General features: G+C 39.2%; 1 protein-coding gene across 3 annotated transcripts in view; it reads right to left on the bottom strand.

Moving 5' to 3' along the window:
- Positions 1 to 15,436, bottom strand: part of MGA (MAX dimerization protein MGA) — a 64,370-nt gene extending 48,934 nt beyond the window's left edge. For all 3 annotated transcript variants that reach the window (XM_087722321.1, XM_087722313.1, XM_087722304.1), the window contains exons 1-7: positions 15,349 to 15,436; positions 10,159 to 10,284; positions 8,127 to 9,257; positions 3,263 to 4,211; positions 2,970 to 3,069; positions 2,354 to 2,446; positions 289 to 420 (exon numbers count right to left, since the gene is read on the bottom strand). In XM_087722321.1, coding sequence (XP_087578447.1) covers positions 289 to 420; positions 2,354 to 2,446; positions 2,970 to 3,069; positions 3,263 to 4,211; positions 8,127 to 9,214 — 2,362 coding nt within the window. In that variant the 5' untranslated portion in view covers positions 9,215 to 9,257; positions 10,159 to 10,284; positions 15,349 to 15,436. The remainder of the gene's footprint in view (positions 1 to 288; positions 421 to 2,353; positions 2,447 to 2,969; positions 3,070 to 3,262; positions 4,212 to 8,126; positions 9,258 to 10,158; positions 10,285 to 15,348) is intronic.
- Between the last annotated feature and the right edge of the window lie 5,734 nt (positions 15,437 to 21,170).

A 21,170-nucleotide genomic window follows, 5' to 3' on the forward strand; every position in this document is an offset into this window, starting at 1 on the left:
TTACCTATCTTATACTGTGGTTTGTTTTGAGCCTAGTACAAATGTGAGCCCAGCAGATAAAATAAGCCATGGTTTATGACCTAACAAGGGTGAACCAGACAACTATGATTTGTCCAATAACTACAACTGAAGCAAACTATGTGCTGTACAATGTGTAAGCAGTCACCTTACTGAACAATATATTTATAGATGGTAAAACAAAACATGGTCTATTGTTGCAAATCTCCTTCAAAGATAAATACTCTACAACTTATTTTAAGCAATCTTTACATTAAGATGCTGACTTACCAGCAGAATTGGAATCCGTTCCTTCATTTTTCCATGAAGCATATTCCTCTGAATAACTTAATGGCAACTGCACACCCAAATACTTTAGATCAATGCTCATTGTTGGGTCCACAAAATTCAATTTTAAACCCACTAAAGGAATGAAGAAATTTTTATACCATTATTAAAACAATTTTGTATGTGTATCAAGATCATAGTTATGGTTTCTCATTCAAGGACTGTATTTTATAGAATATAAAGTTGAAAAACAATGCTTTTCAATTGGTTCCCTTCCCAGTATAAATTATTAGAAGAAATCTAGCTAACCTTAAGTATGGCTTCATTAAACAGTATCAATACCGAATTTAAATCTTGATACAATTCATCACCAGAATTCAACTTAATGAGAAAAATATAGTACTGAAAAGGGGAAAGAAAAAAGAAATCAACTATAAACACCTGATTTAATGACCAAAGTTTAAGCCACAATCTACCGTATTTTTCAGAGTATAAGATGCACCAAGATTTTGAAGAGATAAATTTTTTAAAAAAGTTTTTGCACTCTGCAGACCTCCCAAACCCTCTGCACGCCCCATTTTTTGTGAAAAACAGGGCATGCAGAGAGTTTGAGAGTCCTGCAAAGTGCTGCTGGGGAAGCAAAAAACAGCCAGTTTTTCGTGAAAATGGGTCTATTTTTTGCCAAAAAAAAAAAAAAAAAAAAAAAAAGGACATGCATAACCTTTAGGAGGCTTATATAGTGCTAATGGGGGCTTGGGCAAAAATGAGCAAAAAACTGCCCCGTTTTTTGCCCAAAAAAGGACATGCATTGCTTTTAGGAGACTTGTAGAGTACTCCTGGGGGCTGGGGGGGGGGGGAAACAAGCAAAAACGGCCCATTTTTCACTCATTTCTGCCCTCCCCAGCCCCCAGGATCACTTTGCAGGCCTCCCAAACCATCTGCACGTCCATTTTTGTGAAGGGGATGGTGTTTCAGGAGGCCAAAAATGCTGTATTCAGTGTATAAGATGCACCCAGATTGTCACCCTTTTTTGGGGGAAGGTGCGTCTTATACTCTGAAAAATACGGTACATTAAGACATCATCAATCTATATCTGTCTTTTTACTTTCCCCTTCCCAATGTCAGCATTTCTTGGAGCCAAAATTACTTTGCAGAAGTAGAAAATCATTTTCACAATATAATCTCACAATTTCTCAATTTGATTACAGCCCCTAGCCCTCTCATACTATCCCTATTCTTCAACTCTTAGGATTGTTTTTGCCAACAGAATAGACAAGAGAATTTTATTCTACATGCATAGTTTTATTCCTCTGTTTCTGGAATCCAACTGGAAAATTCGAAGCTTCCAAGTTTCTCATTTGCCTAGAGATATCCAGAATTTTTTCTTTTTTTGTGATTAAATGATAAATGAGCATGCAGTTTCCAGAATCATGTGACTTTGGAGGCACTGCAGCAGCAGGAACTTTGAGTACTAGTCATAAGTTCCTTCATTTAGCACTGCCATAAATTTGAATGCTCACTAAACAAATACCAATAGCAATAGCACTTATATACTGCTTCACAATGCTTTACAGACCTCTCTAAGTGGTTTACAAAGTCAGCATATTGCCCCCAACAATCTGGGTCCTCATTTTACCGACCTTGGAAGGATGGAAGGCTGAGTCAACCTTGAGCCGGTCAGGATCGAACTCCTAGCAGTGGGCAGTTAGCCTGCAATATTGCATTCTAACCACTGCACCACCACGGCTCAAATGTTTGTAACTCAAGGTCTACCTGTAAAACAAGTGTACAGTGGAAATACAGAGTACAGTTTCTGTATATTTTTGTATTAAATCAACTGGTTTTAAACAGACATTCAATTGATATGCTCTGTAGAGGAAGATTCAGTTTCAAACCTATCTAAATTATTTTCCATCTGATACAAATTATTTCTTATTCTGACGATGACAATCTACATACATCTCTGCATTTTTATCAATTTGTCACATCCAATACATGACATTAAATACAAAATGAGTAATTTACACAATAAAAATAATCAGGAGTATTTCACAGTACCTATACCTACCTTCTTGAAGACTTGGGTGTATTACTTGTTTGTACTTAAAAGATTTTAAATCTGCTAACAATTCTTTTTCCATCTGTTGTATTCTTTGACCATCTGCCAAAAACAGACTTATTTGTTTATACATTCCCAAATAATTTTAGCTACAAAAATGAAGACTGTATGGAAAAAAGTAACCTTAGTTTATCAATCAAGGCGCCATGAAATAATATTAATTTACCTATTACATTATACTTTTCAGTCTGGCAATCTTAGCAGAAATTCATAGATGCTTACAATGTCTTTCTTTGTAGTAGAGTGAGAGAAAGACAGCCACCTGGGACCAAAGTTATAAAATATCTACGCTACAAATTATATTAGATGAAAGAATCAATAATGATATAAGGAGATGTAATTTCTTTCTTTCAGGGCTTTCAAACTGTAATGCTGAGAAAAATCCTCTCTATTGGAAGTTACATTCCCAGATTGAATTCAATGGGAACCCTCTATATTATGAACATCAATCTTCCACTTAATAAAGAAGATACTAATCCTGCTCTTTGTTAATAATCAGAACCTATAACTGATAATATTAGTAACTTGATATATATTAGGAAAAAAGTTTAACCATTATTGTTACCTGAATCAGTGCATGGATTACATGTAGCCAGTGTATTGTTCAGTGTATTTTGCAATTCTTTTTCTTCAGCTCTATCAAAACTGTGGACATCAAGTGCTTCCTATGTACAATAAAACATACTTTGACAAAATGTTTATGCAGGGATTATATTGGAGGCATTCCAAAGATACAGAAAGCTACACTCTGACATTAACTTAAAATGATTTAGGTATATAATTTAAAACTACATTTGAAAATGGCAAGAATTATAATACAGAATCCCAAAGAAGTATAAATTTTGGATATAAATTTACCTTGGATACAAAGGATACAAAAAGCATTCCATCCACATCCTCAAGATCAGGATTAACATCCAAATGGGTACTACCACTTCCCAAAGAGACATCATTATTGGTTGCACCACATTTTGCACTGCATTTAGGTGATCTTCCCGCTTCAGATAACTTTGATTTCCGTGGTCTTCCTCGTTTCCTTGGGCCTGACATTCCATCGTTTTGATTGCCAACAATACTCTTGCCAGAAATGTGAGTCTTCAACGTATTTATATTTTGGTCATCGAAGATAACTTTAGCTAAAGAAGGGCTGCTGGTGGCAGTAGTCTTGAGACCACAACTAGAAACCTTCTCAGTTGTATTGAGGCTGCTGCATGTTTTAGTACTTCTACCTAGCACATCTTCTTCTGAAGGTATCTGTGGTGCTGTGTTTTCAGATACCATTTTATCAGTTCTAATCTTCCCGGTTCCCTGGATTTCAAAAGGACTAGCAACACCTTTATTTTCAAAATGAGCAGGAAAAGAATCTAATGAATGAGTCAGTGCAGACCTTTCATTCTTAGAAGTTGTCATTAAGGCCTGTGAAAGAACAGAAACGTTCACTGTATTTCTGATGATTGTACAGGGTTCTAGGTAAACTACAGGCATCTTCCCACTATCCAATTTTAGCATTTTTGCTTTGGCAACACCCAACTGGTTTATTTGTTGTTCCTTGTGGAATTCAATATCCATTTTATCCATTTCACTGTATTTCTCCAGCTGCTGTTCCAACATGGAGCCATTACTGTTGGAATATTCTTCTGCAATGTTATTGGCTTCTTCTTCCTTCACATTTACCCCTTCCATGCAAGTTAGAGGTTCATATTCATAGTTATCTAATGGTTCTTCTTTAATAGACAAGCTGATTCCTTCCTCTTGAGTAAGCTGAGATGTCACTTGTGACAATTTTTGACAAGGGTTGGATATTGGACTGAAAAAAGAAAGCAAAGAAAATACTCAATTGCAGAAATAAGCAGATTCTCACCTTCTCTCTTCAGACAGACATGAAAAGTACACTTGGCTTATTCAAACATCCACCCCTGTAGGCATCACTCTCTTATTAACACATTGCAACAAATCATTAGCATTAAGGTTAACTCAACAGCAACTTCATGGATGGAAAATTCACTGTTTGGAGCAAAGTTAAAATTTTTTAAAAAAGTTTTGGATTATGAAAACACTTTTCACCAAAAGAAGACTAAGCAAAATAAATAAATAGGCTACTCATTCCCTCCCTTCTTCCAGCAAAACTTCAGTATGGATATGGAGTCAGAGGAAGGGAAGAAAGTTAGGTGGAGATAGGGAAGGGATAGCAGGAAAGAAAAAAAGGATTAATGCATTACAAAAGGGTTAAAGTTCTATAAGCAAATAATACCAAATAAGCTAGTTTTCAAGAGCATCAATTTATCAAGCAATGCTACAGTCAACAATTTTTTCTCTATCAATAAATATAATGATTTGGAGAGAAAAAAAATGACTTTCTACTTCCTGTTGGAAATATGTTACATCATAATATAATATACTGTAAACAGCTGATAGTGGAAAATGAGACATAACCAACCATTTGTTGGAATTATGAATAAGGATTTTTATTCCCATAAAGTCAGTTAAACATAAAACTTAATCTTGAAATCCATGTTCTAAAGATAATTCATCTACATTTTGCTGCATGTTTCTTTTTGATAGTCCTTAATTTGTTGTTTTTTAAACGGACCTTTGCTAGTCTGCCCATGTATGTATACAATCTAGTAATGCTTCAGAAAACAAGACTAGTACTGCAGAATCCTTTACCTTCATTCATAAGAGTAGCACTGATCTTTGTACTTCCTTTGGTGCAGCAGTTCTCAACCTGTGGGTCGTGACGCCTTTTGGGGTCAAACAATTATTTCACAGGGGTCGCTGAGACCAGCACTACTCTAAAGTTTAGATTCCACCTTGCGTTCCTTGAAATCCCCGCGGATGGGCTCCAGAGTGGACGCGAAGAGCATCGCCGAGGCTCCATGCTGTAAAAAACATAGGTGCGTGCACACACCCTGTACAATTAGCCACGGAGACTTTGTAATGGAGGGAAAGTGTTCCTGCGAGGGAGGAAGGGGCTATTACAGCCCGGAGTCCTGCACCGGGTTGTAATTGTACGGGGCGTGCACACAGCTATGTTTTCCACGCCGCTGCCAGGTACTTTTAACTATATCTAAATCCACAAGTCATCAAGAGCCAAGCTCAGGAGCCCGAATTGGCCCCATTCACACAATGAAAACCTGCTTGGTAAAAGTACCATAAACCATGCACAAAGGAAAAGAGCAAAAGAAAAATGCAATGCAAGTAAACAATTTAAAAATGATACAAGTGGAATTATCATTAGAAATAAAATGTAACAGAGAAAATGATATGTATGAAAATATAAAGTTGGGTTTCCTGAAATGCCACCCCGAGAACCCATCAGAGAAAGTAAATAAGCAAGGGCAACAACGGAAAGGAGGAAAAATGATGAGAGAAAGGAAGAAAGGGTAAAGCAGAGGGAGTAAAGGAGGGGAATCAAGAGGAGAGAGGGCAAGAGGGAGGAGAAGAGAGGAGGAGGGGAGGAAAGAGAGGGGAAGAAGGGAGGAAGGAGGAGGGAAAGGAAGAAAGGGTAAAGCAAAGAAAGCAAAGGAGGGGAAGCAAGAGTAGGAGAGAGAGTAAGAAGGAGGAGAAGAGAGGAGGAGGGGAGGAAAGAGAGGGGAAGAAGAAATTTTATGGTTGGTGGTCACAACATGAGGAACTGTATTAAAGGATTGCGGCATTAGGAGGGTTGAGAACCACTGCTCTAGTGCATTTATTTTAATTAAAATAAAATTTAAATGTATTCTATATTCACACTGCTTTTAATAACAGTAGAAATAAAAAATAAAGTGACATACAGGCCATTTCTGAATCTAATTTTTATATTTGTTGAAAATATAACATGATGTATGAACCTGACCTAAAGCTGCATTTAATTTATTTAGCTCTGGATTGCTGTGATAAATGAATTCTGACAGTTTATTTTAATTGAATTTTTAAGTTTTTTAATGCTTTTAAAACATTTTCTTAGAATATATAAAAAGAAAAGGGTATCAAAAGTAGCATTCAAACATTTTAATTATATTGGAGGATATTAATAGCACTATATTAAGATAATGTATAATATGTTAATACTGTCAAATTCTATTGTGTAGGCACTATATATGAACACATAGATAATCCCTCACAGCTCTACAACTGCATTTATTAATGAATCTATAATTTGGAACCAATGTATTCATTCTGGAACTTGTAAATTGGGTTTGAAGTAGTACATCAAGCACTGATCCAGTCTGAATACCATTTCAGCTGGAATTGTAATAAGATAAAAGTTTTCAACACTAGCCAAAATACAAATATTCCAAGTTTCATATAGCTATTTGGCTGAAAGATTTATTTTAAAAAACCCTTTACATGTATCATTAGAATTCACAAATGTATACATTCCATATTTTACTAACTTTCATTAATATTACTCCACTCACTTTGTTCTTATATTATCGCATGGGTGTAAAACCAGATCGCATCACGGGTCAGATCGTGACGTATCACAATGTTTTTTGCCTTTGTGGAGGTGGGATGGGTGTGGCCTGCGAGTGAGGTATCCAACCCACAGACCGGCAGTTTGACAGTCCTGCACTATGGCAGTTAGGATATATGCAGCATTCTTTTAAGGAGAGCTGGTAGGCAATTTGAGGGTCCTCCTGGATTCACACTCTCTTGCAGGTTCACCTTGTGTGCCAGTTGCACCTATTTCTGGATCAAGAGATTCTACTCATAGTAACTCATGCCTGGGTCATTTCCTAGTTGGATTACTGTAAGGCCTTCTACATGGTGCCACCCTTGAAGAATATTCAGAAGCTGCTAATCGTTCAGAATGCAGCAATGTGGGCAGTTTAGGACGCTCATGTAACATCTCTACTGCACTTCCAGGAGCTAGTTTATTATCTAAGAACTCTATAGGGCACCAGACCAGGCTATTTGAGGAACCATTTGTCTTTGGTTGTCTCTGCTCACTTCACCAATATCGATGAGGCTGGCATGCCCCAAGTCCCCCCTAACAAGAAGTGTCATTGTGTGGAAATAAGGGCATCCACTCCATTGTAACACATCCAGAAATCCAGATGGCTCTGATCCTGTATAAGGAATGAAGACCTAGAAGTACCATCAGACAACTGGGTGAGAAGATTAAGTGAGTCCTGCTGACTGCTCTGTTTAATTCTTGTCTGTTATTGTTTAGGAGAGGAATGATTTTTAGATCTCATATATTATAGATAAACATATATTATTGTTTTGGGCTATTTACTTTGTACATTGTGTCAATTATGGTTTTAATCTTCTATTCATTGTTTAGAGATGTGATGGTGAACCTGTGGCACACGGAGCCATGTCGCCTGGCACGCACGGCATCACCCGTTCCTCTTCTGGGTTTCTGGCGTGCTGGCCTTTGTGCGTGCAGCAGTGCCAGAAACTGGAAGAGCTGGTCTTCTGTTTTCCTGCATGAGCATGTGCGTTGGCCAGCTGATCATTGTGCACGCATGCATGCCAGTAACTGGAAGACTAGCTGGCCAGTGCGCATGCACGTTCCAGGAACCAGAAATTCATTTCCCGGCGCGCGCATGCTCCCTGGGCAGCTCCTCTTCTGGGTTGCAGGCCAGACGAGGACGCGTTCTCCCTTTTTGGCACTTGATGCCGAAAAGATTTACCATCACTGGTCTAGAGTCAGTCCTGTGTGATGGAGACCAATATAAGTTGTTTATTTTTATACAAATGCTGATTATTTTTAATATAAAAAACACAACCCTACCTTTCTGATGCTTCTTCCTTTAATCCTTGATCATCACCTGCATGTGCATCTGTCTCCGCAAAATGTAAGAACTGATGATATGGACTAAGGGACTCTTTCTGCAGATCTGGGTCACATATCCCACTCGGTGATGGGTCTAGTTCTCTCTGTGATGGATCCAACATACTCCCTTCAAGGGGATGTCTGTGATTAGTAGGAGAACTTGTAACACTATTACCTTCACGCTCTGAGCTACCATTTTGCTTCACATCACGCTGAAGTCTACTACTCAAGCCATCTTCTCTGAATCCTTTAGCAAATGGATTATAGTCTATTTTTAGTTGTGTAATTTGGATGTTTTGATATGCAGTTACAGCAAAGAATTCTGTCTGTGGAAAAGTGAAAGTATGGACATCAGGACCATTCAACTGGATAACCTCTGTAGCTTTTTCAGCAGGCACCAGGTGTAGTCGAGGTAAATACCGATGCATAGAATGCAGAATGATATGTCCTTCCTGGTCTGATGTATTATTAGTAAGCTTCAATTTATAGAAAGATACTGGTTGATGCATCCAGTAATGACCAGTAGAAGGGGATTCAGGATGAATAAATACTCTTCCCAGCACATGGGGTTCTGCCTTTCCACTAGGTTCCCAACTATGGCCATTCCATTTATAGCGGAAGTTGTCAACTGGAGAAATATCCATGACTAGGATATACTTGTGGTTGGATTCTAGGCCTGTTATCCAGTATCGACAATATGGAAACATTCGTCTCCCTTGTTTGGTCAAAATCATTTCAGTGCTGCGATGATAAAATTCATTCCACATATTATTGTTGTCCAGCATAACAGTGATATTCCCTGAAGCGCAATCAGCTGGAAGGTATGTCTTTGCTTTAGATTTCATTGGTTTTGCTGCATTGCTGAGAAGACTGCTGTTATCTTGATTTGAAAGCAAGGTTCCTTGATCAGGTTTACCAGTACTCTGCTTCACAAGAACATAAAGAGCAGGAGTTGTGCCTGTCATTGTCCCAGTATTTTGATTTCCTAATATAACCGGCTGTTTCTCTGTCATAGGAATAGTTGAAATATCCCCAATATTTTCCATATTTATCAATTCTGGCAATTTAACTTCATCAATTTTTAATCATCTGCAGGGGAGAAAAATCAATGAAATAACATTCATACAAAATAGTTAAAGTATGTGTGTGGGATGTATGGGTCCGTCCCTACTGAAAATGCATGCCAACTGCAACCACAAAGATAAAGAAAACATTAAGAGTATAAACTCCCACTAGTAATTTTAATAAACCATACTGTACCTTTACAAAACTGCAGCATGATAATCTTAATTGCAAAGGAAAAAAATTCTCAAACGATCCATATGTTGACTTCTGTAAACAAATGTTTCTAAAAGGATTCTCCTGCCAATCTTAGTAAATCAAAATGCTTCAATATGAAGTCCTTACAACAGCTATGGCTTAACATCAAAATTAAGACCACCACTTTTGCTTGAGACCAGAAAACCAGCACACAGTGGCTAGTCACCAGTTATTCACTGGTTAGTAATTCAGAAGTCAAATCTTTCACTGACTGCAACTGCAATATATAGATACTCTTCAAGAGATTATATAGAACGAGCAGTAAAAGGCAGCACAGTAAATAAAACTGCAATTAATCTTACTGATACTATAACCTGAAAATACCAATATGAGAGTATTTGTAGCTCAAGGTTGGAATGAGAGGAATGAAGTACACTGAGTTGTAAATGCCCAAGCACCTAAATTTTAATGACAGCTGGGACACTATAATGTCTATAACTTAGGGAACCAGACACAAGCCCTTTGCTCAGACAGTAACTTTGAATAGTACTGAACATGGCCATTAAGCATGAACTACCTGTAAGACAGAAGCACTGAAACAACCTCTACATTGTTCTGGCATTGGTTCTCAGCCCATACATGGAGTCAGTTCAAAAACAAAATATTGGAGAAGACATAATAGTTCCCATATACAATATGTCTAAATTTAAAGACAGTACCCATAACTGACCTGAAATTTTGCAAATGCAAGCTAAACCACTGTTTTATATTTTCTATTGTACTGATGAACCTGCTTTACAGTCATCTTCTTTTCCCAGAAGCTATTGTGTGTGGAAACATTAGTCAATTCATGTAGCTGTCAAAAGAAAAGAAAAAGATAAGTATGTCAAACATCTAATTATCTTAATAGAAAGAAATCAAGATCAATTATTTTTTATAAACTAAATCATTGTGACTTATTTTTTAAAAATATAAACAAATATCCTGATTTTGCATTAACTTCTGACAATTCCAATTAGCACATTACTATTATTATTATTATTCCTACTTTAATTTAGAACATAAATTAAGATATTTTTGAGCTAGGTTTTAAAATTCTAATATTTTTATTATATATATTTTGTCTTTTATCTTTTTTTAGTTACTTTAATCATCATTCTTTGATCAAATAATTTGAATGAAAAGCGGGACTAAAAAGGGCAAATTAAATAAATAAATCTGTTCTTGATGCATCAGAACAGAATTGGGTGAAAGGAAACACACAACGGGAAGCATGTTTATTTCAAGTTGTAAACAGCATATACAAGCATATCAAACATTTAACTGTACTTTTATTATAATTGCGTTCATTTCCCAATCCCGTTTTCTGGGGCTACAAATAAGCATTTTCATTACAGTGTTTGTTACATCTTGAAAAGTTATTTCCAAGTATGAATTCCAAGGATAATTAAAATAAATGTAACTTTTGCAATAAATTCATCTACTTGGCCTTTCAGTTAAATGTTGACTATAAAGTACAGGTAGTCCTCAATTTACAAGAGTTCATTTAGTGACTGTTTGAAGTTACAATGGGATTGAAAAAAGTGACTTATGACATTTTTCACTTATGATTGTTGCAGCATCCCTGTGGATATGTCATCAAATGTTTATGACAGTTGCAGTGTCTTGGAGCCACGTGATCACCTTCTGTGACCTTCTGACAAGCAAAGTCAATGGGGAAGTCAGATTCACATCACAACCATGTTACTAATTTAACAATTTCAGTGATTCATTTAACAACTGTGGCAAGAAAAGTCATAATAGTGCAAAACTCACTTCACAAATGTTTCACTTAACATAAATGTTGGGCTCAATTGTGGTTGCAAGTTGAAGACTACCTATAATTGATAAATGTTGAGGATGTTTTAGTGAAGTAAATCATATTTTAGTGTATGCTTACACTGCAACTCATCCTAACAGTGAAACGCAGGTAAATATCAAATTCTGATTTTAACTAAGCTGATAAAAATAGTTCTTCCACTTTTGCCCTGAGTTATCAGCTATATAATTTGCTACAATTTGATTCAGAGAAACCAAGAACTAAAAAGGGGAATAGTACAGGAGACCATGTCATGGTCCCATTAACGTTTATTTATGTTTACGGTATAGCTACAAAATAAAATCACCTTCTGTCCTCTCAAATTTCAAAACATTACTATTTTCAAATGTTTCACATTCCAGTGTCTTGGTTCAAATATTAAGCTGTAGTTCAACATTACAAGAAAAAAGCAAAGCCTCTTACTGGGCTCATACCCTCTTGCAGTCCTCCCTCCAATCTAGGACAGCCACAGATTGACTAAGAAGTTCTACTTCCATTTAGATTATAAAATATAGTTAATTTCAATTCTACAGATTAATTATGTGTAGGGAAAACAAGCTTCCTAAACGTTCATTTAGTGCCTTTTTAAATTTTCTTTGACATTAACCAAATTATCTATGTTCAGATAACAAATTCTAAATTTCTTCTTAGAAGTACACAAGAGAACAACATAGGGAAACACCCAAACTCAGAGAGGAGAGACTAGGCTTGGCCTCTATGTTAAATGCTTAGTATACCAAATACAAGTAGTCCTCTACTTACAACAGCTCATTTAGTGACCCTTCAAATTACAACAACCCTCAAAAAGTGACTTATGACCGTTTTTCACATTTACAACTGTTGCAGCTTCCCCACAGTCACGTGAACAAAATTTAAATGTTTGACAACTGTTTGACATATTTATGATGGTTGTAATGTCCTGAGGCCATGAGATCACCTTTTGCAAACTTCTGACAAGCAAAGTCAATGGGAAAGCCAGATTCACTTAACAATCATATTACTAGATTAACAGTTGCAGTAATTCATTTAATAACTCTGGCAAGAAAGATCATAAAATGGGGCAAAATTCACTTAACAAATGTCGCACTTAGCAACAGAAATTTTGGGCTCAATTGTGGTTGTAAATCAAGGACCACCTGCACAGACAATTGCTGGTTATACTTGCTGGTCCTATACTTCACATTTTTAAACCAGCTAGTTGACAAAGCCACAGTAATCAGCTCTGAAAAAATTGCTAAGAGTCTGAAAAGAAAAACATGTCTTATTAATATTATGAAGGAATGCAAAATTGCAAGCAAAGCAAATGTGGTACAGTAAAACCTCGGGTCATGAACGCTTCTGACCATGACTGATTTGGGTGCTGACCAACAACTCCTCCAGTTGTTACTGTTTACATATTATATCTTTCAAAATGGTACAAAGAAACTAGAAAAGTTCTATCTGATGCTAATAAATCCATTATATATACCCCGTTTTCCTGAAAATAAGACCTCCCCAGATAATAAGCCCAATCAGGCTTTTGAGCGCATGTGCTAAAAAATAAGCTGTCCCCCGAAAATAACTCCTTCCCCAAAATATTGTAACACAGCAGCAGCCATGAGGTGACCATGCTCGCTGCCTCCTGCACCTCAAAAATAATAAGACCTCCCCGAAAATAAGGCCAAGCATTTATTTCGGGGATCAAAAGAAATTAAGACCCTGTCATTCGTGTGTGTGTGTGGGTGTAAGGAACTAACCATACCATAAATTGTTACATGACTTCAGCTATTGTTTGTAAACCACACTTTTTGGTTTAATAAGCTCACTGAATTTTGTGATAAGAGTAAAGAAAATAAAGCTGAATCCAAATAAACATTTATATAGAAAGGAACCTCCCAACAGAACACTACATTAAATGGAATGGTACCAGGCATGGGATACAGGGAAGGAAGCCACTCTGAAAGTAGTTCACTCTATTCAGCCAGCTTCCCCAATGCACTGGCAATGAACTAGCAGAGAAAGGGGTAAAACAATCACCTTCCATCTGTTCCGTTCTTAGTTGTTAAACCAGATAAAAGCCAATATATTTTATTTCTAGAACTGTATCTTTAAAAGAAAAAGCACATCTGAAATAGTTATGCAAAACCAAAACCATAGCCAGCCATATTAAAATGTTACATTTTTTTTAAATTTCCAAAAATACATTTATGCAACTTTAGATTACTTACATTAAATACACCAAATTACAAGAATCAAACACACACACAAAATTGATGGGCTCATTAAAAAAAATTAAACATGCCACACAGCACTGTCAGATTCTATTCAAAACTGGACTTTTCCACTGGTAAAACAAATTCACATATCATCTATTCTAACTTAACAGAATGCTTTTCCACTAAAATATATATAAGCCACTTGGACTGATGAGCATAATTTGAAGTCTACCATGTTGAATATTGTATACCTAATTTTGGAAAAAAAAGAAATGACTATCCCTACTACAGCTTTGAACATACCAAATTGATCACTCAAAGGCTGACACTCATTTCATAAAAGAAAATCACTTTTCCCTAAAGAATTTGTATATATATATACTGAATGGGGAAACCAGGAAATTATGCATTAAAATCTACAGACATGACCTTGTATCAGTCACTGAATCTGCCCTTTGCACTGAATCATGTGTTTATAATTTAATTTGCCAAATACGCCAGAATCTCTGCATGTCACTTAGGCTTTATTTTGCTTCAGCCTTTGAACATAAACATTTACTTCAAAGCACATTTATTAAGGTTGACTTTCAACAGCCAACCTTATGGTTTGTGGAATGTTATTACATTGTATCAAAACTGCCAAAGAGCCAATTGTGTTAATTATTTCTATCATACATCATTCATAGGAACCACAAATACTACAAGATCACAGTAGTAGTAACAGGACTCAATGAAATATTTTAATATGTTTGAAATATAGATTTTCTACACTTAGGTACATTTAGCGGTCATCTGAGTGTTCTGCAGTCCAGATTCAGTACCCTAATTAGACTTTTGGTTCAGGTTTGCAGAGTTTTTCTCCCACTAGTCATCCTAGAAGAGTCACCTGCTCCCAAAGACAGTTTGTAGACTGACCGCCTGTCTCTCCAGGTATTGTTTCCTCGCAGCTTTATGGCCGCGCTGGCACGACACGTTTACCTATGGATAACTTGATCACAAGGCTTCGGGGGCACAAGGCCTCTTTCCTAAGTTGGCACGCTACACCGAATGATTAAAAACTGAGCAAACCGGTGGAGTGTGAAATTGTGCTTTTAGACTGGAAGCCCCCCGTTTGTTGTGGCTCGGAGCCACCTGCAGCCCCTACCTTTAAAGCAGCGCAGGGCTCTGGGCCGAGGTGGGGGTAACCCACGCGGTTCCCACGCACAACTAACCCCCCCCCCACGCGCGGCTGAGTCAACAAAGGGGGCGCTTGGCGGTGAAAAGCAACGGCGGGAAAACCAGCGTTAGGGGGAAGAAAAAAAACAAACACCGAAGGCCCGAAAAGGGCAGAAGCGCGCGTTCCGAGACTCAGCGGCCGCCCAAGCGTGCGGCGTACCACAGGCACGTTACCCTCTCCGAAGGCCACCGGGTAACACCGTCCCACGCAAAGCGAGGGGTCGGCAGCGGCAGTGCAGACGCAGCTCCGGGCTCCGCACGCGATGGCGCCTCGAAAAACGTCGCTCCGCGTGTAGCGCGAGGGAGCCTCCCTGACACGCGCGAGGCGCCGCGCGGCTCCCGCCCGTTCCCTTCCCCCTCCCCCACTTCCCCTCGAGGGCTTCGACACGACGCTCGTGGCCGGCGGGGGGCGGGTGGAAGGGGACAACGGGTGGCAATATTCTCAGCTGGCAGCCCTGAGAGAGAGAGAGAGAGAGAGCAGGAGGTATGCGAGACACGCGGAAAGTTGCGCGCGATTCGTTCCTCGGTTGGAAGGAGAGCCGAGGAAAGTTCTCTCCCGCCCTTCCCTTCCTCTCCCCTTCCCTCCCCCTCACACGCCCGCACACACATATAGGCCCGGTGTCCGCCCTTCCTCCCCCTCGTCCGCTTTTACCGTGCGATCGCGAGTGGGACGATGTAACCCCCTCCCCCTTCCTGCTATATTCACAGCCAAATCGTGTTACCCGATGGAGAGAAACGTGCGCACGCACCCATGTGACGTCGTCGGCGCGCCTGGAGGGGGGCGCAGGCGCGGTGCTAGCCCGCGCGACACCTCCTCTTCGCCTGCAGCTTGTCACGTGCTCTTGGTGGCTCCCGTTTTCCTTTTTTTTCCGCCCCGATCTCTTCCCTCCTTTCTCTTCTCCCACCCCCACCCCGCCGCCCCGTTTCCCTTCATTTGTCTCGCGTTTGCCGCTTTCGCTTACTTGCGGGAACAGTTCGCGAGGCTCGAGCGTGGCGGGGGAATCGGGGTTTCTCCGGCCGCCACCAAATGCAGGGACTCGCCTTGCAAAAGAAGGGAGGGGATATACGGGAGGAGCCCGTTTGACATTTCTCGTGCTTTAAAGCGCCACATTGCTGTTTTGCTCCCCTGCTTCACTCGAAGCTCTCGGGCGCGCCGAAATTTCTCCGCCCAATGCATTACCAGCCCCGGGTTCTGGGTTTGTGGCGTACGTTCCGGGAGCAGTTCAACATTCCCGCAGCGTTGTGGGAATGCGTGAAGCGTGGAAGAGGGTTTTATTGTTCCTCTTCCCAAAGGTGGAGGCCTCGACAGCATCACACGGGCGTTGTCCCGTTTTCAGACTGAGTCTCCGTCCTTTGCGCCTCGTGCTCCTTTTGTTGCGAAGAGCCCTGAGCAAAAAATAAAATAAGAGGCAACCATCCTCTCCCTTCGCGCGTCTGTACGCGCCCGCTCCTTTTCAATCCACCGAAGTAAGTCCGTATCCTTTGGCCTTCATGGGTCCTCGATTCCCCGGTAGCAAACATATGATGCTCGCCTGGTCCAAGAACAGCCCTTCTTCGAGGCCTCCTGTGGGCCCCCTTCTAACCTAACACTCTTGTTTTCACTTCCTTAAAGAAGTGGAATGTAATCAGTACTATGTCCCAAAGGTGCTTTTTCAAGACCTTTGGCTTCTCTTCCAAGAAGCTTCTTCAGCTCTCTCAGAGTCTTCAAAGAAAAATCAGAAACTCCAATTGCCTCTTGAAAAAGCACCTTTGGGGCAACCATGACCTGGATGACTCAGAATCTCCATTGACATTTAGCGATAATCAGTACTATGTTTTCCTTGTTGAACTACAACTCTCTTTTTCAGCAATGGAAATTACAAAATGGGACAAATGATTCAAAGTTACCTTTTAACTCCTTTAATTGTAAAATGACAGATTAAAGCAATAACCCGGTTTGCGAGTGGATTACAGCCATGGTTTAACAGTGGTTTATGGAATAAGCCACTGTTCGAGTTCACATTGATAAGCTATTAGCCGTGGTTTGTTGAATAAATCAAGACATAGTCTGATTCAATCAGCTAAATTGTCCAAATATGCTTACTTGTTGGAATCTTGGCCATATGCTACGGTAATTCTTTTATAGTTCTTTGTCATGATATGAAGGCTTTCTACTCTTTTGGCCAGATTAGTATATTTTATATCAAGTCACTGGCAACTAATCAGAAATTATTTTATTTTCAGAGAAGGATCAGTGCCGGACCTCCACTGTCATCTTTATGCCTATTGTTTTACTGAATATTACCTAATGATAGGCTTGGCATATAAACTGGGTCCATCATGAGTTTATTCTCTCATCCATTTTTGGCACAAAATAGAGAAGAGCTTTTCTGTAACATTGAGGCGTCTGCAACTATTTTGTTTGTGTGTACACATATGGCCAAACAAAGGAGGTAGGACAGACATTGTCTCCAGCGGCTTCAGCTACAATATAGCCATTTTCTAAAATCAAACTGATAATTCAGTCAATGAGCTTCAACCAGGAAATTGTGAGTTATAGTCTCACCTTGGGCATGAAAGCTGGCTGGGTGACTTTCAGCCCGGCACTCTCTTTCAACCATACTCCCCTTACAGGGTGATTGTGGGAAAAATGGGAGGAGGAAACAAAATTAGGTGTGTTGGTTTAGCTGGGGCTGTCTATAGTTTCTTCAGTTTTCTAGTTCAGGATAAGTATGAGAGAAGTATCTGGTATAATAAAGTACTGTATGTTGTAGGAGCTTATCTTTTGACATTCCATTTATAAGAATGTAGATTCTGACATTTTTTTCTCTTCAACTTGAGAGTTCAGATGCTCTACAATGCAAAAATATGATTGGCTTATTTGTAACACCATGTTATATGAATTCATGCATAGAGTCAGCATAAATAAGTTGAGAGGTCCTTGGTGCTCTCTGAGCTTGCTTGTTTTGCAGACGTTTCATTATCCAAAGTAGGTAACACCATAGCACTGATGTCATTAGTTTGGATAATGATATGTCTGCAAGAAAACAAGCTCAGAGAGCACCAAGGGCCCCTCATTTTAACCCTGAGCTACAAATACTCTCCTTTATTGGTTTCATAAATAACTTATTGGACTTGGTCAAGGGACAAAACAATTTTTTCTCCTTGTCTTTTATTTCCTTTTTAAAAAATTCAATAATTTACAGCTTGAATTGTGTTGGAACAATCTTCAAACCTGCAATTGTGTGGTAACTGGGACAATCCTTGGAGTTTTTTTTGGCAATGGAATGAGCACTGGTCATTTTCCATCCTGTGACACAAGTCTTGTGCTTTTTCTGTGGCTTCTTTTGTTTATTTTGTTTATTCAGTTTGCCACCCATCTCACTTTCAGACCACTCTGGATGGCTTACAACATGAAGATAAAACTCTGTGTGTTGTGTGCGTATGTCCGTGTAAAATCACAATAAAATCATATAAATTCTTATGTGTTCAGCTACTGTTGCAAAGATGATCATTTGAATTTCTTGTCACCATACGTCAAGCAATGTCTATTTTCATTCTCAATTGCATACTTGGAAGGAATTTTGATGATGTCAAACTTCTTTGATGGTGGTGTCTTTCTGAAGTAGTGTAATTTGACTTTGATCTTAGCCACCCACAATTCATGATCTGAACTGCAATCAGCATCGAGATGTTTCTTGCCAGCGAGGATTGAACTTGACCATTGATGGCTGCATAGGCCATAATCTGATTATGCACCTAATTTCGTGAGGTCCAGGAGTATAAGCAGAACCAGGTATTCATGATTCAAAATCAATTTTCATGGCAAAATTTAGCCAAATAATTGCCTGCACGGTTCTTCTCCCCAAATCCAAAGCTGCCAGTTATGCCTCGTTCTGCTTGGGTGCCAGATTTTGCATTGAAATCACACAGTATATAAACAATGTCTTGTTTGGAGATGTGCTTCAGAGGTTTTTTTATGCTGGCATAGAAACCCTCTATTTCAAGCTCTGCTGCATCGGTAATTGGGGCATAGACCTGGACAACTGTGATTTTGAGGAGCTTGGCTCAGATTCAGATACCCATAATGCGATTATTAACTGTCAACAAACTTTCCATTACCTGGGCAAATTTATTGCGTTTGATAAATGCCATTCCATTTGTTTTCCTGGTGTCATGTAATAAATAGTGAATTCCTCTGATGGCAAATATCCATTTTCTATCCAGTGTATCTCAGTAATGCCAAGAAGGTTGATTTTCAACTGGACCATCTCCTATTGGATGGTATCCAATTTACCCTGCTCATTTGTCAGGCATTCCACATTGCTATCCAATCTATCTTTGTGTAGCATAGACTCTTGCTTTCACCAACGGTTGCATTAGCATCTGGGACTCCGGTTAGATTTGACCCAGGTGTGCCATTAATATTGGATTACCCACTGGAAATCCTTGTACTTCTGCAGTAGCTTCTTGGGTACCTTTGGGCCTGGGAGGTCCTATTGTTGGGTTCCACCACAAAACAGCGTTCGACTAAAGCGCGCTTGACGAAACCGCGTAGCTGACGTCATCAACAGGGCGACAACAGCGCGGAGACAGAAGCACGCTGTAAACGCTAAACCTAAAATTAACACCTAAACCTAAACCTAACCCCCCTAAACCTAATCCTAAACTTAACCCTAAACCTAACCCTTAACCTAACTCTAAACCTAACCCTTAACCTAACCCTAAACCTAATCCTAGCCCTTAACTTAACCCTAACCCTAACCCTAACCCTTACCTTAAGTTGAATCGGCTTGCTTTCAAAGCGCTATTTAAAGCGCCCTTCTTTCTCCGCGCTCACTGTTGTCGCCCTGTTGATGACATCAGTGATGCGGTTTAATCGGGCGCGCTTTAGTCAAGCGCGGTTTTGTTGTGCCACGCTATTGGGTGGCACCAGACCTGATTTATTTGAGAGGCTTCCCATAAAATTTTCTTGGAAAGGTTTTTTATGAGGTTGTTCGCCCGATTTTATCTCAACTTTTCCCATTTATCTGAGCTTAAGATCAGTATACACGTTTATTAATGTGTTTTAAAAAATGGAAATAGTAAGTTTTTACACATTTGGGGCATTCTGTAACAAATTTCTTTTGTTCCAAACAGTTTTCTAATCATCTTTCTTTGGTTCCTCTTTCTTTTTATTAAACTGCTATACACGTGCTAGTGAACCTATGGCATGCGTGCCCAAATTGGCACGCGAAGCAAGTCTCAAGGCACGTGCAACCTTGCCTGTTTGTATTCTGGGTTTCTAGCATGTATGTGGATGTGACGATCAGCTGTCTTTCGCATGCATAGCAGTGCCGAAAACTGGTGTGTGCTTGCGTGTCAACCAGATGATTGTAGGATGCACATGCATGCCATCTTGGACATTTGACCTGGTCCTGACAAGTGCGTGTGACATTCCTACGCAAAACCTTTCGAAAAGGTTTACTATCATTGTGTTACACTATACTTCCTTTTCCTGGATAATTATCAAATGCATGAATGCTCTCTACATCACAAGAGAATAATTCAACATTTGGCAGATATATTCAGAAGAATTATATCTAGGGTAGTATGTAGCATGGGAGCTTAAACCGGTAAACATGCTAATCTATGAAGAGCTGAAGAACAGACATTGAAAAAACATTATGAAGATTGATTTTAGGCAATAGTATTTTCAGCCAGTTTTCAAAATATGTCATAGCTTAATTTAGGAGGTCTTTAAGCAATTTAAGACGCATCTGGAGCATTTATTGAGAGTTATGCCTTTCCTCTAGCAAACTGTAACAGAATGTTCTTTCTTGATCATCACTATAGCAATTTGCCAGACAGCCAACACTTCTTTTGATTCCCAACTGCTCTTCCTCAGAGTTGTATGAATGCAATTTCCTCCAGTTTATGGGGCAACGCAAAGATATCCCAGCAGACTTTGTCTCATCCTCATTGTTACCTCAGCATTGAGACGGGGGAATTGTTATCCTCACCAATATGGGATAATTTAAGGAAAGGGCTTTTTCATGCAGAGAGTAAAGTTATCACCTTCCAATTCTGTGAATCAGACATTTCCCTTCCAGTAAAACAAACAATGTTCTCTTGTTTTATTAAGTAGTATCAACCCCCAATCCCCACCAGCATTTTTATTTGTTTACATCCTGCCTTTATTGTTGTTATGAATAACTCAAGGTGGCAAACATATCCAATAATGCTTCTTTCTCCTATTTTTCCCACACAACAACTTTGTGAGATGGGTTGGGCTGAGAGAAAGTGACCGGCCCAAGGTCACTCAGCGAGCTTTCATGGCTAAGGAAGCACCTGAACTCCTGGCCTCTTGCTTTCTAGCCTACTTTAAGCACTAGATAATTTATTTGCTGCCCATCTTGCAGTTCAGGCAATTAAAATAAAATAAAATAAAAACATTTAATGATTTTAAAAACTCCCTTTTTATGACCTTGCAATCTCTTAATTTGGGGTAGAGCC

Source organism: Thamnophis sirtalis, unplaced genomic scaffold (assembly GCF_051295495.1).
Source record: "Thamnophis sirtalis isolate CommonGarterSnake01/CBP01778 unplaced genomic scaffold, rThaSir2_p1.2 scaffold_1, whole genome shotgun sequence".
Taxonomy (NCBI): domain Eukaryota; kingdom Metazoa; phylum Chordata; class Lepidosauria; order Squamata; family Natricidae; genus Thamnophis; species Thamnophis sirtalis.